Source organism: Schistocerca gregaria, chromosome 4 (assembly GCF_023897955.1).
Source record: "Schistocerca gregaria isolate iqSchGreg1 chromosome 4, iqSchGreg1.2, whole genome shotgun sequence".
Taxonomy (NCBI): Eukaryota; Metazoa; Arthropoda; class Insecta; order Orthoptera; family Acrididae; genus Schistocerca; species Schistocerca gregaria.
This window is the reverse complement of record NC_064923.1, coordinates 606,125,745-606,141,622: the sequence shown is the minus strand read 5'-3', so window position 1 is coordinate 606,141,622 and position 15,878 is coordinate 606,125,745. Positions and strand designations below refer to the sequence as shown.

Genomic DNA, 15,878 nt, shown 5'->3' with positions numbered 1-15,878 from the left:
ATTGTCACAGGTCATTTTGACCCACAGAAGGGCATCATGGAAATGCTACAAAACCTGAACTGGCAGACATTTCAACATAGGTTCTATAAGGGATAAATGGCACCCCCTATATTTATACCACTTAATGGAATAAATGACACCTCCATAAAAACTTTCCCATACGTACCCAAAGACAAGATCAGATTAATTACAGCTGACACATGGGCATTTTTGCTATCATTCTTTCTATGGTACCTGTGATGTCAGAACAGGAAGGAACCCTAACATGCGGAACAATGCTACAAACCCTCTGCCACACATTGTACACAGTGTACAAATGTAGAGCTTGTTAACTGATTCTACCATAGCCCATTGGCAGGGAACTGCAATTATAAATGAAAAGCATAATATTGTGTATGTTCGAACGAATTAATTTATTGTATTAGCTGGTTTTAAAGCCATTCTAACTTCATATGAAATAGTTTCTGCAACAGAGCATAAAGAATATAATAAAAAACAGTCTGAATTTAGTTACCAACCAGAAATTATTACTGTATAAAAACCAAATTGAGGAAACCATCTGCTCGAGTGCACTAGCAGCAAATTCCTTAATCATGGACCTCTTACAAATTGCATCACGGAAGTTTGAGGGACGCCAACAAAACCTTCACTATTAGGTGTCTTGCAATTTGAATTTAATTTATGAGCTTTGACGCTAGCAAATTTTAAAAAGTTACAGTAGTTAAAATACAAATAAGAAAATGTTAAATAAATGTATGTAATGACAAAGAATCAATTCAAGCTGCATAAAAATCTACATAAATTAATTCTAAATTCAAAATATTGCTCTGTCAGAATAGTAATTACTTAATTCTAGTCAACAATGTAAAAATTATTTTACCAATGATGCTTTCCTACTGATGTCAGTGCATACAACATAGGACAGAAACTGACTTCGCTCACTCCAGGCTGAACTCAGATCATGTAAGAATTTAAAAGTCAAAAACAGATACTGGACACTGGCGCCTAACATTTTTTAATTTAATATCGAGGTCACTGTCTGCTTTGTCAATATTTCTCAAAAATATTGAAGCTGTTATACTTAGGATAACATACTTATATGATCATAATTTATGGCTCATGATGAACATAAATTAATCATTCATTAATGTATTTCATGTATTATTCACGCCACCCAACAAAACATTATCATTTATGTGCAGAAAGACTACCAAAAAATATAAAAATTAAATTTAAAGCTCTAGCGATACTTTTAGTTAGCTTTGTGTCACATGGATTATTGGCATGATAAATTCTACTGATGTGGAATGAGTCTTTTATGTACATATCACTTATGTAAATATGGCTACATGCTGAGCATTACAAACGTATTTTTTTAATATACAGATGTGAGTTATTGATTCAGAGCTTTTACATATTACAATAATAGAAATTCTTCTGCAGGATAGGAGATATCGAGGAATAACTTTGTCACTTTGATTTCAAATTTACCTTTGCTGACTGCCACACACCTTATAGCACTGTGTAAGTAATCAAACGTTTTAGCTGCAACATTTTGCACCACTTTTCATGCTATAGACACCATTAATGTGAAGTAATGAATCTCTTTTTCTTTCAGTATTGTAATTATGTACATCATTGTTCCCATTGAATTTCAATAAATTATTTGCTTCAAACTTCATGAGCGGATAAATATAATGTGAAAAGTAATCAAAATGTCCAACACCTTAAATAGATATTTACAAGGTAACTGTTACTGAGCACCACATATTATGCTTATAGCATGTTTTTGAGTAATACAGATTTTCATTTTTCAACATGATTTCTGCCAGAAAATTATTCCATATGACATTAATGAACATATTCAAAGCATTTCAACTTATTAATTACTCTTCCCCAAGATCTGAAGGGATTCTAAGTGCAAAAGTGGCTAAACTAAATTGTTTGGAAGTTCCAAAACATGATTTTCCCAGTTTAGATTCTCATTAATATGGTCATCTAAAATTTTTGAAGTTTCCACCCAATTCGTTTTTCCCCCACCATGTGTTGCACCTGTCACTGGTCATACAGATGTACAGAAGTGGATATGTTGTATCTTTTTGAAACTGAACATGAGGCCATTCACAGAAAACTTGTCAATCATATAAGAACATTATTATCATTTCTTCTGTAGCTGTATGTATGCTTAGACTAATTACTGTACTAGTGTTTCCAACAAAAGGAACTAATTATGCTGTTGTATATTACACAGAAATAGTTACATTTATGAGAATACAAAACATACCTAAGATTGAGCCTCAGTGAACCCATATACCATTTCTCCCCAGTCAGAAGCATCTCCAGTGATTACATTGGTTGAATCACTAAGTACAACTATCTGCATTCTTTTGGTTAGATATGACACTATACATTGTTGTCTATAACATCAATTCCATAAAAACAGCATTTTGTCTAGAAGAATCTTGTGATTTCGTTATTGAATACTTGTAAAATTTGTTGAATGAACATGTAACTGGCATTCTGAATAGAGTAGCTGGTCAGAAATCAAAACTGTGGTTTTCTGAGGATAATGACGACCCTATTTCTAGGGGACTGATGACCTCAGATGTTAAGTCCCATAGTGCTCAGAGCCATTCGATACTATTCTAGAATACATCACCTTATCAAAAATTTTCGAAAGTAATGTCAGTAGTGAAATAGGCTGGATTATTATAGAGATCGTTCCTATCAGTTTTATTATAGTGTGATATCAGTCTCCCTGGAGAAATCCCTTAAGTTAGGGATACATTACAGCTTTCAGATAAGACAAGACTCGTTACATGAGAACAAATCTGTAATACTCTATGGCAAATACCATAAAATCCAGATAAGCTTCTATTTTTGAGAGAACAGATCATTTGCTTGATCTCAGAAAAAATGGTTGAAATGGCTCTGACCACTATGGGACTTAACTGCTGTGGTCATGAGTCCCCTAGAACTTAGAACTACTTAAACCTAACTAACCTAAGGACATCACTCACATCCATGCCCGAGGCAGGATTCGAACCTTTGACCATAGTGGTCGCGCGGGTCCAAACTGTAGCACCTAGAACTGCTCAGCCACTTTGGCCAGCTCTTAATCTCAGAGTGAGTGGTTGGTGATACATTCATAAGCTACAATTTTATTTGAGTTTCTTTTTGAACATATTGTTGTGTTTAATCTTAAACTGTTTTCCCTATATTTCCCTTCAATATTTAAATAATGATTACCAAACACCTTTGCTACCTATGGCTTATCATTTACTTTCCTTCCATTGAATTCAATTGTGATGTTATCTTGTTCTTTGGCCAGCTGTCCGGTCCTTTATTTCACTTAATTCTTTATAACCTTAAATCTTTCATTAGGATGACCGATTTCTGATATAATGAGCATTTCCCTTGATATTTTAATAGCTAATCTTAGTAATTTTGAGTAGTTTTTGAGGTGTGCAGCTACTGCAGGATCTCTATTTTTTCTTGCCAGCAGGTATATTTCTCTTTTCCTTTCACAAAATACTTGAATCAGTCTAGGCATCTGTGGTTTTTTTACGTGGCTAATTGATCACTTTTCTGATTAGCTTATTCAGAAAGATATTTTCAAGCAATGAAAAGATTTTGGCATGGAAAAGATTAAATTTTATGTCAGCATTTGGTTAATTATAAATTTTATCCTAGATAATACACTATTCTTAAAAACATTTGTTCTAGCATCATGAATTATTCTAAATGATTTCCACTGAGGGGTATCAGTATTATAAGGCACTATCTTATTTATCCTAGCTAGTAGTGCATAAATTTCAGAGAGCTCGTTTATTATTGAGTATGTAGTCATTTCCGTCCATTAAGCTTCATCAAAGAAAACAATTAGGGTACACTGTCTTTATCCATTCATGTTGGAAAGTTAATTACTGAGATTAAATTGAAGGGTCCAAATAAGGTTTCCAGATCATTTTTCCTATCAGAATTATTTAGAAAATCTGCAATGATATCACCACAGACTGTTTAACTGTTTGCTGCTGTTTGGCAGATTGCATAGTATGGAACTGAAATTCCTCATAAACATATCTAAATTTCTCATTGGGATTTTATATTAAAAGTGAAATATTTTTCAGTATTAACTCACAATCATGCACTTCTGTTTACTGATCACTACTTTAGTATTGTCTCAATGTTTTTGAACTTGTTTTCTCTCTTAGCGTATGTTACCACTCCTTTTTTCTTACTACCTCTAGAGAGTAAGATGGTATAGTTTCACCTTTTATATTTAACTTATCTAACCCTATAGTAATATGGTGCTCAGAATGGAACAAAATGTCCTCTTCAGAGCTTCTAAAGTTTCCAAACCGATAATAGGCTCTTCTACCTTACTACTGAATCCTCTAATATTCAGATGAAATACATTAACACTACTTTTCATGCATATTGTGAGGATCTTAATTTAACAATAGTATTTATTGTCAATTTAACAATAGGATTTCCACCTCCTATAGAAAATTTTAAGCCTACTGATTCAAAAGTAAAACTCTAGAATTTATTAATGGATAGCTGATTTGTCATTAAGTCATTCATTCCAATCCATAATTAGTAGACTAATTATTATGATATCTTTTTTGCATGCAAATTATTGTGACTCTTTAAAAGTCAGGGGGCAGGCCAGACCTCATAAATTATCAAGAAGACATCGTTTTAACAAACAAGTGGAAATCAGGTTTGCCTAATTCCTTGTAATGAGTCAAAATCTGTTAATAAACAAAATTAATTCTGCAGAACATACACAATACCGTGGTTTTCATTTATAAGTACATGTAAAAGTAGAGATAAAACATAGAACAATAAACAAAATTGTAACCAAGTCTTTTATTTGTGTACAGATGCTGATATGCTATTTTTGATGTAAAATTATAAAGACTTTAGCAACCAGTCACAGAAACATAATTTATGGAACTTGCAAATCGATTTCAACTATGTCATCATCGGTGTATTTTTCTGACCAATACATGTCATAAGTAGAAGTACTGTCCTTGGCAGATTTCTATCATCTGACTTCATGATAGAAATCTGCCAATAAGAATTTCGACATCACAGCTTTTCAGCTGCCAATAACAACAGTTCACTTATTGTTAACACTTAATTTATTTACTCATTTCAGGACCGATGTTAGAACTGAAACTACTGGAAACTGTACTCTGTATCAAGTTCATTTATCTGATATTATAATGATGCACTATGCCCAAAACACATAAACAAATAAAGTTTCAATAACAAGGGAACTGTTGTTATAGTGGCCATAAAGTGGCGATGAAGATGAGCTCAGTATTGTTAGAGTCGTTACGGATTCCTAGACGACTTTGTGGCGCAAATTAAACTACTTTTCGCCACTGGGCCTGTACTTTCCGAAAGTTCATTTTGCATTATATTAAAGTCAGTTTTCTCTGGCTGCAGGCCTCGGACTGCAATGGAGCAGCGACAAGTGGAGCAAAGAGCAATATGTCACCTGGACTTCCAGAAGACTCAAAGCCAGCAACTGTGCCTGCTGGCAGCACCATGGCCAGCATCAGGACGTGAGTTCTCCTTCCAGCCTTGGTGATGAATAACTCCTCAGTTTGGGTGTTCAGCTGGGGGCACAGCCATCTGCTAGTGGATGTGGTTGCAGTCACATGCTGTGTCTGTTATCCTCCCTGACTGATCACTTCTAGGAGACCCCACCAACTCCTCAGCTGAGATAAAGAAACTGCACATGGACAGTGGATAATTTGTGCACAGACTTCCTCTGAAACGTTTGATGGAATACCATGACATTATTAAGTTCTTTTCCGTCCATGGAGTTAACTCTCCTAAATGTACATACACATACATCATACTACATTGAATTTTTGAGGATCCTCATGTGCCTTTATGTGTGTTTACTTTTTGTGTTTTGTATACCATGGAGACTACTGTTGCTGTCTTTCAACAACTACTGTATTCTCCTAAACATAGATATTTCACAAAGTGAGAACTTGTCTTACATGATCTGGGACAGTGTAGTAGCATGCAAATTGGGTGCTGTTACAGCCCCATGAACTGTTGATAATGTGCATTGTGGGAATACACTCATAAAAAAAAATAAGATTGCTGTTTTCTAAGTGACATTAGAAAGACTGAAACTACTCGAACAATGTAAATGAAAAATAAAATACAGTAATAAATGTTGTAATATATGTTATTCATATTTTTGGTACTTTAATACAGTTTGTTGGTTTAGAACAGTTTATGTGTTATCATTAAGTTTCATGTAAGCCTCACATCTATATCTTCACCATTCACAGTATGTTGTCACCACATTGCTCTTACAACTACAGCATCTATAGGTGCACTACTAATTAAGACCAACTGAGCATGCAGTATGTATACATATGAGAGCTTAAATTTCAATGTCTCATTCATTTGTAAATATAAAAAGTTTTAAGATAGTGTTTATGAGTTATTTATTTATTCTTCATTGGTTGCATGATTAAAGCCCTGTGATACCTCATCAGTGTCAGAACTGGTGAGAACTAAATAGATATAGGTCAGATACTGAAAAAATAATGTGAGTACTAATCACTTCAACTTCTCTCTTTTTTGTAAATTTTTAAATAAAGAATAAATGAACTAGATATTGAATTTAAAACGATATTGTACTATCATAAAGTAGCCAGAAAGTAACTGGTCTCCAAAGAAAATTAATTGCTACTTTTTTATGTATACTTATCACCTCAACCTTGTGAAACAAGAAAAAATTATTTATTGAAAACATAAGAATTTATGCGACATTATTCTAGGTATGAGTGACAGACTATGATTTAGTTGTAGCGTTGTAAGCCCTTCCTGAGCTAAGTAGTAGATTTATATACAAGAGGAGTTGGGTACAGTACCTGTAAATTAACTATCTGAGCCATAAGTGGAACACATGAAGCAAGTAATTTTGTGCAGTGAGTAATTTGTCTTCATATTACAGCTACATATTTCTATTAAACTGAAGCCTACGTGGCTGAACTATGATAATTTAAGAATAAGGATATGACTCCCGATTCCTGGTCAGGAATGGAGCTCCCTTCGAAAAACAACTTTAATTCGCACCCATATTCAGTTACATTGTGTTCTTGAGACGTTTTTAGCTGAAACTTACATTCACTAGCTGACAGTATAAATCATATTTCCTATTAGTGACATTACTGTTTCTTACATGACCTCTAACATCCAAGATATTCAACCATCTACATAATTCTTTGATGTGCTTACAAACTACACAATTACTTTATATGTTTACAATGCATTTTAAATACTTTGATCAGCATAGAAGCTGAAGCAATGAATTAAAATTTACGCAAAGGCTTGGACTTGAACCCAGGTCTCCTGGTAACTAGGCAGATGTGCTGTCATCTACAACACCCTGGCACTGTGACTAACACAGCTGCATGGAACACTCTACTTCAATGTCCTCCATAACATAAAATTTAGTTCACATCTCAACACATCTTTATTTTCTCCATCTTAAATAGTATCAGTGTCGCTCCCTGATGTTGGAGTAGCACCTTAGCTTCATACACAATGGGTAAATCTTGTCTGTACCGTAGGCATAGTAAGCAGAAGACCTGGGTTCAAGTTCTGGCCTGTGTAAAAGTTTTAATTCATTGCTTCAGCTTCTCTATCTTCATTTAAGACAAAATTGAGACTCAGTATCTCTCCAGAAAAATATAATTACATGAGATGATTTTCAATAGTTCACTCTCAGTGACCTTACTGGTATATAATCTTTTTGTTATTTTTACAAGTGTAAACAACAGTCTTAAGCTGAGAATATATCTTAACTGACAATAAAATAGAGCTCATGGCAAGTTATGTTTCATTTGGTAAAGGAGCTCTTGGTTTGAGGGTTAACAACTTGAGTCTTCTGACTTGCATATTGTATAATATGACCAACTGATGATTTAGATCAGTCAATTTTGAAGGATAATGTTCTCAACAAGTGAGCATTTTGAATGTTATTAATAATATTGTCATTATACAGAGTCCATTAAATTTGAATTTTGATCTAGTACTATTTTCGTAGAATTGACTACCATTCACAAACTGGAACGGACTGATGACAATAATTTTCATCAAATAGTACATTTATTCTGAAACTGATAACGTTGGCAAACATTGAAAGACTGAGAAAACCTATGTATGCAAACCCAAAAATAAAATTTCTATATTCTTTTTCAATAATATTTTCTTAAGTGAAGAATTTAACCCATACATGAGACTCAAAATCACTTAATGGAAATGAAGACTAGAGTATTGCTTTTACCTACATAGTTGTCAGTAATTCATCTGACAACAAAAGCCAATCCGAAACGTTTAGGCAGAACAAGAGCTATGCTCTGGACGTCAATAGTAATATTGTGCGACATGTTTGCGCAAGTAGGGACACTAAGGGATTATAGAAATGTTGAACAATGGTTCCCTTCACTTATGGAAAGTAGGAAACAGGGGGTTGTCCTCCAGTGTCAACAGATATGAAAACATTGGAGTTTTGAGGGTTTGTAACAGGGTTCTGTTTCGGATCTATTGGTTTTGCTGATGTATATCAATGGTATGCCAGCAAACGTTACAGATGAGTACAAACATTTTCTCTTAACAGACCGTACAAGTATCATTGTGTACATGCATTATTTTGGTACTGTGAATTAGTTAATAGCATCAGCAAGTGGATAATGGATAACTTATTAGTGGACATCCAGTAGTCTGATAAGCTAATAACAATGAGGGATTCAGAACCAATAGCGAGGGAAAGAAAAGAGGAAAGAGTTACGGGAGAATATGGGCATGGTTGTAGGAATGAGAGAGGAAAAAAGACTCATTGAGTTCTGCAATAAATTTCAACTATTAATAGCGAATATATTGTTCGAAAATCAGAAGATGAGGAGGTACACTTGGAGAAGGAGTTCACAATTAAGTAATGGCGAAGAGCTGACTGAAGTTTAAGAAAATGATTCCAAAGAATCAAATTGAAAAGAATGGAGGGTACTGAAGTACTGAGGAATGATGAGATGCGTTTGAAGCTATAAATATTGCAATAGTGAATATCACAGTAGGCAGTTTAGTTGAAGAGAAATGGACATCTCTAAAAAGGGCTGTCACAGAAGCTGGACAGTCAAACATAGGTACAGGGAACTGCGAATAAACCTTGTGTAACAAAAGAAAGGCTTCACGTTATCGACAAAAGAAAGAAGTAAAAAATTCCGGTATATTGGTAATTTTTACTTTTGAACCATGTAACTACAACTGAATGAAACACAATAAACAACCACGACAAATACCTTACACAAATGCAAGAAAACTTCCACATCCAAAAACCATCTCTGAAAACAAGCGTGCGAAAAATGAGCTGACACACATTAGTACATATTCCCCACTACACTTAATAAAAGACATGATAAAATAATCATCCGTCTCTCACATGCAACCACAAAACATAAATAAATAAATAAGCACATACATATATTTCTCTCTCTATTCCACCCTCTCTCTCTCTCTCTCTCTCTATATATATATATATATAATATATATATATATATATATATATATGAACAGATCAAAGATATCTCAGAAAAACGTTCTTTGGCGATAACATCTGACAGTCTGCAACACAAACCAACACATTGCATCAGAACAAGTGTTCAGTTCCTAGTGCTGTGATATGTGGAAAACAAAACCCCAAGTAGCAAGTATTAAAGAGGAACAGAACCAAAAATGGAAGAGAAACATAACATGGGAGAATATCGTCCACGCAACCTTTAAGCAGAATTTAAAACATTACTACGTCATAGGAAGAAACGAACCACCAGACCTATTTATAACCTAAAGATAAATTGCCACAAAATGTAAAATAAATAGTAAAATTATACATATTCCAGGCCACTGAACATTCCTTGCAGCGAATAAAGGCGAAACGCGTATTGCACGAAACTTTTGTTCCGTTCATTGTAATTAGACTGCCCAAAAGTAAAAATTATCAAATTACTGTAACATTAGAAGCAACTGAGGACGAAAAGACTACAAACGTTGAAGAAATGAAAGTGTTCAAGAAAATTCAGGACTACAGAACTGTCACTTAGGAACGATACCCGTCTTGTTGACTCGAAACAACTTGTTAGAGTACTGTCGCAGAACTATGATATGTTGTTCTGAGTAGAAAAAAAGACGGGTTGCTGATGCAGTTACTCAGAACTGAAAATGATCCGGAGTGATCAAAACATTTAATCGAATTAAAAAAGTGTGCAACTGAGGTGGTACAATAAATAAGAACTATCTTACACATCTATTCGCATAGAAGACGCTTTTTTCAACTATAGTGAGAATTCATTTAGTTTAAGAATACGAAAAGACCTATAACCGCAGAGCCTAGATCTTATTACCTGAAATACCTGGAGAATTGCCACTAAAATAACATGAAAATATCGATAGAAAATTGTATAGAACATACATAAACTGAGTTAGAAATGAAGTAGTCTAGTGAAATATTTTATAGGAATTTGGTACTGAGATTACAGAAACGATAGTTAACTGAAAAGAATTGTTTTTCTTTAAGTAATCTCATCTTTGAAGACGTACGAAAATTGTATTATAAGCGCCTGTGAGCTATTGCAGTGTATCAGTCAGCATGCAGACGTTCCCGAAAATGAAAGAACGTCTGTTGTCAGGCAAATCGTGCTTATAATTACAAAATCTTTCTACATTCCCTGAAAGAGTGGGGAGTGCACTTTAATATTTTCCTTTAGTTTCAAAAACTAATCTAAGAAATCAACACAAGTATATCGATATTTCACAAATGGACATAATGTTTGATAAAACATCGATACAAAACATCGATACTTTTGGTTCAGTACAATTATTGGTAGAACACTGCAAGCTGAATGCACTGTGGCTAGTGCGAGCGACCTTAAAGCATCTCCCATTTACTATCACTCCCACCAACCAACACACCGCGTGTCAGCTTGGAATGCGCGAATAATGTCAGGTAAACGTTAGGAGTAGTAAATGACATGACAATTACAATAAGCAGATGAACTATCAAGTTATTTTTAGCATAGACGAACGCATTCTTGAGCAACATTGTTTCGTCTATTGTTCGTTCTTACCAACACTTAAAAAAACGACTTGTTACCGTGAGAGGTTTGAAGGTATGTTTCAGAAACACGGCCAGAGAATTTTGCAGACGTATCCACAAAATTAATTCCAATACACATGACCTCACTGATTATTATAATGTTACAAGGCCGAATTACAAGAAAATGAACAGAAACTACGCTTGATGCGTTTGTACAGCGTTTGCCGCCAGAAATGTCACAAGGGTTTCGTGTGGCTTTACTAAAGTCTCTGAATGAAGCAGTTGACATAGAGGCAGCACTAGCTGTAATTGGTGTGGTCTCCTAGCCATGGAAAAAGAAATCGTTGTTTAATATAGATATTAAATGTGTTTGAGAGGGCTGTATAGGTCATATGAAGCGTAATTGTAGGGAAGAACAGTATCAGGCATGTGAACGCTTAGAACGTTCTGAGCGGAACTGTATGAACAAAAATTCTCAGACAGGGAAGGTGACCACAGAATGGATCGCGAAAGCCGCCGGTGTATCTGTAATAGTGGAAGTCGAAGTTTCAGGGAAAATATACCATCACTGGTGATAGTGCACCTTCACTGGCCTGTTTAGTGATAGTGGATTGCCAATTCCAGTTCTGTCAAATAATACACATTGACTAAGGATAGTAAACATCACTAGTGAATGTATATGTTCATGACCAAGAGGTAAGGAATGTGAACCATGACTGAAATAACGAAACAGTCACACATCAAATGATGCATTTATCACCTGTAGTTTGGAAACATACTCATATTATATAAAACCCATTTACTGCAGCAAGAACTTGCACTATGCCACTTTGAGCTACACAACACATTTTTGTTTTTGCAAAAGCGTCTCAGAGTGACATTTTTGCTGGCAATTGCGTTTGAAGAATCCCTGGCCGCTTGCCATCGACTGTAACTTCCTCCTCTGAGATTATTTCTTAGAGGGCAAGTACTGAACTGGGACCTGAAACAAAATGTTGCAGTTGTAGCCGCAGAGGCATATCATATCGTCCCTTCGATAATTATTTAAAAACAAACAATTTATTACCGTACATATAGTTGGCTCAGCACACCATCTCTCGTCCTGATTCGGTAGAAGCCACCGGCCGTTGTCTCGTGGACGGCACCCAAGATCAACCTAGCATCTCCTCTTTCTCTATCGAAGTCGGGAACTGGAACTCTCACATTACAGACCTTTTCCACTGTTGGAAAGCAGCGATCTGAACACTGCCTAATTCTTTGCGCTTGTTCTTCTAAGCACTCGTACGCTTCAGTTCTGTGTTTATAATAGCACGAGTTGACTTGTATAAAACAGCCAGACAGTAGCCATTGTCAGGAATACTTTCTTTCTCTCTGTTCTCAACCTCTATTCCTGTAGGAATGTTATCCTCTAGCAATGGAGATTTGCCGCAATCATTATCGTGCAACGTTTCAGTCCCTGTCTCACTGCTAACACTTACTTCATTAATTATACACTCATGGAAATTGAAATAAGAACACCGTGAATTCATTGTCGCAGGAACGAGAAACTTTATTGACACATTCCTGGGGTCAGATACATCACATGATCACACTGACAGAACCACAGGCACATAGACACAGGCAACAGAGCATGCACAATGTCGGCAGTAGTACAGTGTATATCCACCTTTCGCAGCAATGCAGGCTGCTATTCTCCCATGGAGACGATCGTAGAGATGCTGGATGTAGTCCTGTGGAACGGCTTGCCATGCCATTTACACCTGGCGCCTCAGTTGGACCAGCGTTCGTGCTGGACGTGCAGACCGCGTGAGACGACGCTTCATCCAGTCCCAAACATGCTCAATGGGGGACAGATCCGGTGATCTTGCTGGCAAGGGTAGTTGACTTACACCTTCTAGAGCACGTTGGGTGGCACGGGATACATGCGGACGTGCATTGTTTCTTGCCGGTCCAGGAATGGTAGAACGATGGGTTCGATGACGGTTTGGATGTACCGTGCACTATTCAGTGTCCCCTCGACGATCACCAGAGGTGTACGGCCAGTGTAGGAGATCGCTCCCCACACCATGATGCTGGGTGTTGGCCCTGTGTGCCTCGGTCGTATGCAGTCCTGATTGTGGCGCTCACCTGCACGGCGCCAAACACGCATACGACCATCATTGGCACCAAGGCAGAAGCGACTCTCATCGCTGAAGACGACATGTCTCCATTCGTCCCTCCATTCACGCCTGTCGCGACACCACTGGAGGCGGGCTGCACGATGTTGGGGCGTGAGCGGAAAACGGCCTAACGGTGTGCGGGACCGTAGCCCAGCTCCATGGAGACGCTTGCGAATGGTCCTCGCCGATACCCCAGGAGCAACAATGTCCCTAATTTGCTGGGAAGTGGCGGTGCGGTCCCCTACGGCACTGCGTAGGATCCTACGGTCTTGGCGTGCATCTGTGCGTCGCTGCAGTCCGGTCCCAGGTCGACGGGCACGTGCACCTTCCGCCGACCACTGGCGACAACATCGATGTACTGTGGAGACCTCACGCCCCACGTGTTGAGCAATTCGGCGGTACGTCCACCCGGCCTCCCGCATGCCCACTATAAGCCCTCGCTCAAAGTCCGTCAGCTGCACATACGGTTCACGTCCACGCTGTCGCGGTATGCTACCAGTGTTAAAGACTGCGATGGAGCTCCGTATGCCACCGCAAACTGGCTGACACTGACGGCGGCGGTGCACAAATGTTGCGCAGCTAGCGCCATTCGACGGCCAACACCGCGGTTCCTGGTGTGTCCGCTGTGCCGTGCGTGTGATCATTGCTTGTACAGCCCTCTCGCAGTGTCCGGAGCAAGTATGGTGGGTCTGAAACACCGGTGTCAATGTGTTCTTTTTTCCATTTCCAGGAGTGTATTTTCAAAGTCGTCCACAGAGTGAACATTCATCAATGCCTCAAGAGGTAAACTTGTTAAAGGCAAACCATGTTTAGGAGGGCAGCCAAACATCGCTTCGTACGGAGATCTTTTAATTCCAAAATGTACAGCGCTGTTCTTCATTAACTGCACAAATCTTAATGCACGGCTCCACTCCACGGTGCAGTGCTCCTGCATCCATGTAGTTAGCACATTCTCTGTGTCTGGATTTGCTCACTCTACGCTGCCTTGGCTCTGACTGTGTCTAGGTTTACCGTGGACAATTTTAAAATTGGGTCATAGTTCAGTTAAGCTGCTCATTGGTTTGCTAACGAACTCTCTGCCATTGTTAGACAGCAATACTGGTGGAGCCCCTAAGAACGTAAAAATATCAGTAGTGGTAGCTCATACCTCTTCAGCTGTTTTGAACGCCAGTGGCCTTAGAACAACAAATTTAGTGTGATGGTCCTCGTAAACCACTACGAATTTGTAATCTCCATCTGACTGTGCTTGGAAGTCGATGAGATCAGCTTCACATCTGGAATTTAGCTCCTTGAACAGCATTGGCTTCACTACTATTACTTTTTTCGGACGTTTTTGCATTTGTAAACAAGGCTCACACAAGCTAAGATACATTTGGATATCTCTATATGTTATATCACAGAACTTTGACTTCAACCATTTCATCATTCGATCGCGTCCAGTCATCACATGAGTATCATGCAGAATATCATACAATTCTTCATCATACACATAGTATTTAATCTCTCACTAATCATTTTAATGATGGTGTGCATCAACTAGGGAAGGTTACCTTCCCTATCTTCCCCTTCCACTATAACATATCCAATGTACAATGCTCCCAGCGAAGGCTGAAATCTGTCAGCTCTACGTGAAATCTGTGGTAGACTCAAGTATCTATGGCAAACAGAAATATACTGTGTAAACTAGAAATGGATCTGCCATTCTGTAGATTTAGCAGCATAGGCGGGGCTCAGGCTGATTCACTCGGTTCAGCGGAGGTAGGATTCTGAGTGGGGGAAGTAAATTACGTATTAGCGCAGAACTTCTCTCTAAGCTTGGCAGTGGCTAGGAAGTCATACTCGGCTTAGACATCCCGGTTGCGCATCCTACACAAATTGCCTAGGAACAGAATACAAGAGACCTTGATAGAACACGGTCTCATTTCAATTTTATGGGCAGAAAATCATTACTGCCACAAGGATTGCCCTAGACCTGAGGTAGCCACCAAACTGCGTTCCAAGTCCCTTAAAGGCAGCTCCTGAGACATCATACCGAAAGGTTCTGGAAAATTAATATGGGTTGACATAGGAGCTGATCAGCCATTTAACCATTCGTGTAGTATTGAGCCTATGTCTGGGAATGAAGAATTAGAAAAAAAATGCCTTATAGAATGCAGTTTGTCCTACATACAGAAAGTTGATGGAAGCAGATTTATGCCTGTCAGCACTGATAACTTCAGTTCCAAACAGGTAAAGGTAGCACGTGGTATTCTGGTAGAGAGCTTGGAAGTACTGGCAAGGATGACATAGATAGGAATGGCACTCTGGTCTGCGCAGCGCTGGACAGTCAGTCAGTTTACCTGCATTGAAGAGGAAAGTCAAACATCTAGAGAGACAGAATAAAGAGGACGTCGAAAGATTGTTGGAAGAATATACTACCTTATTTGATCCTCCTGGGCAACTGCCTTCCTGTCACCAGCCAAATATCTTATTCCCACTGGGAATTAGTAACCTTTCCATAAGAAACTTATGATTCAAGGAACAGTTTACAGATCTGAGTAACGGCACTTGGCCCGCACTCATCATCAGTTTTTCAAATAAATCCT

At 37.8% G+C, this 15,878-nt stretch overlaps 1 protein-coding gene across 1 annotated transcript in view; it reads left to right on the top strand.

The window, feature by feature from the left end:
* The window catches only part of LOC126267054 (hematopoietically-expressed homeobox protein HHEX), a 153,301-nt gene extending 146,831 nt beyond the window's left edge, over positions 1 to 6,470 (top strand). Inside the window, exon 4 of the mRNA XM_049971893.1 lies at positions 5,461 to 6,470. Within this exon, the coding sequence (XP_049827850.1) occupies positions 5,461 to 5,583 (123 nt within the window). The 3' untranslated portion in view covers positions 5,584 to 6,470. The remainder of the gene's footprint in view (positions 1 to 5,460) is intronic.
* Positions 6,471 to 15,878: the final 9,408 nt, after the last annotated feature.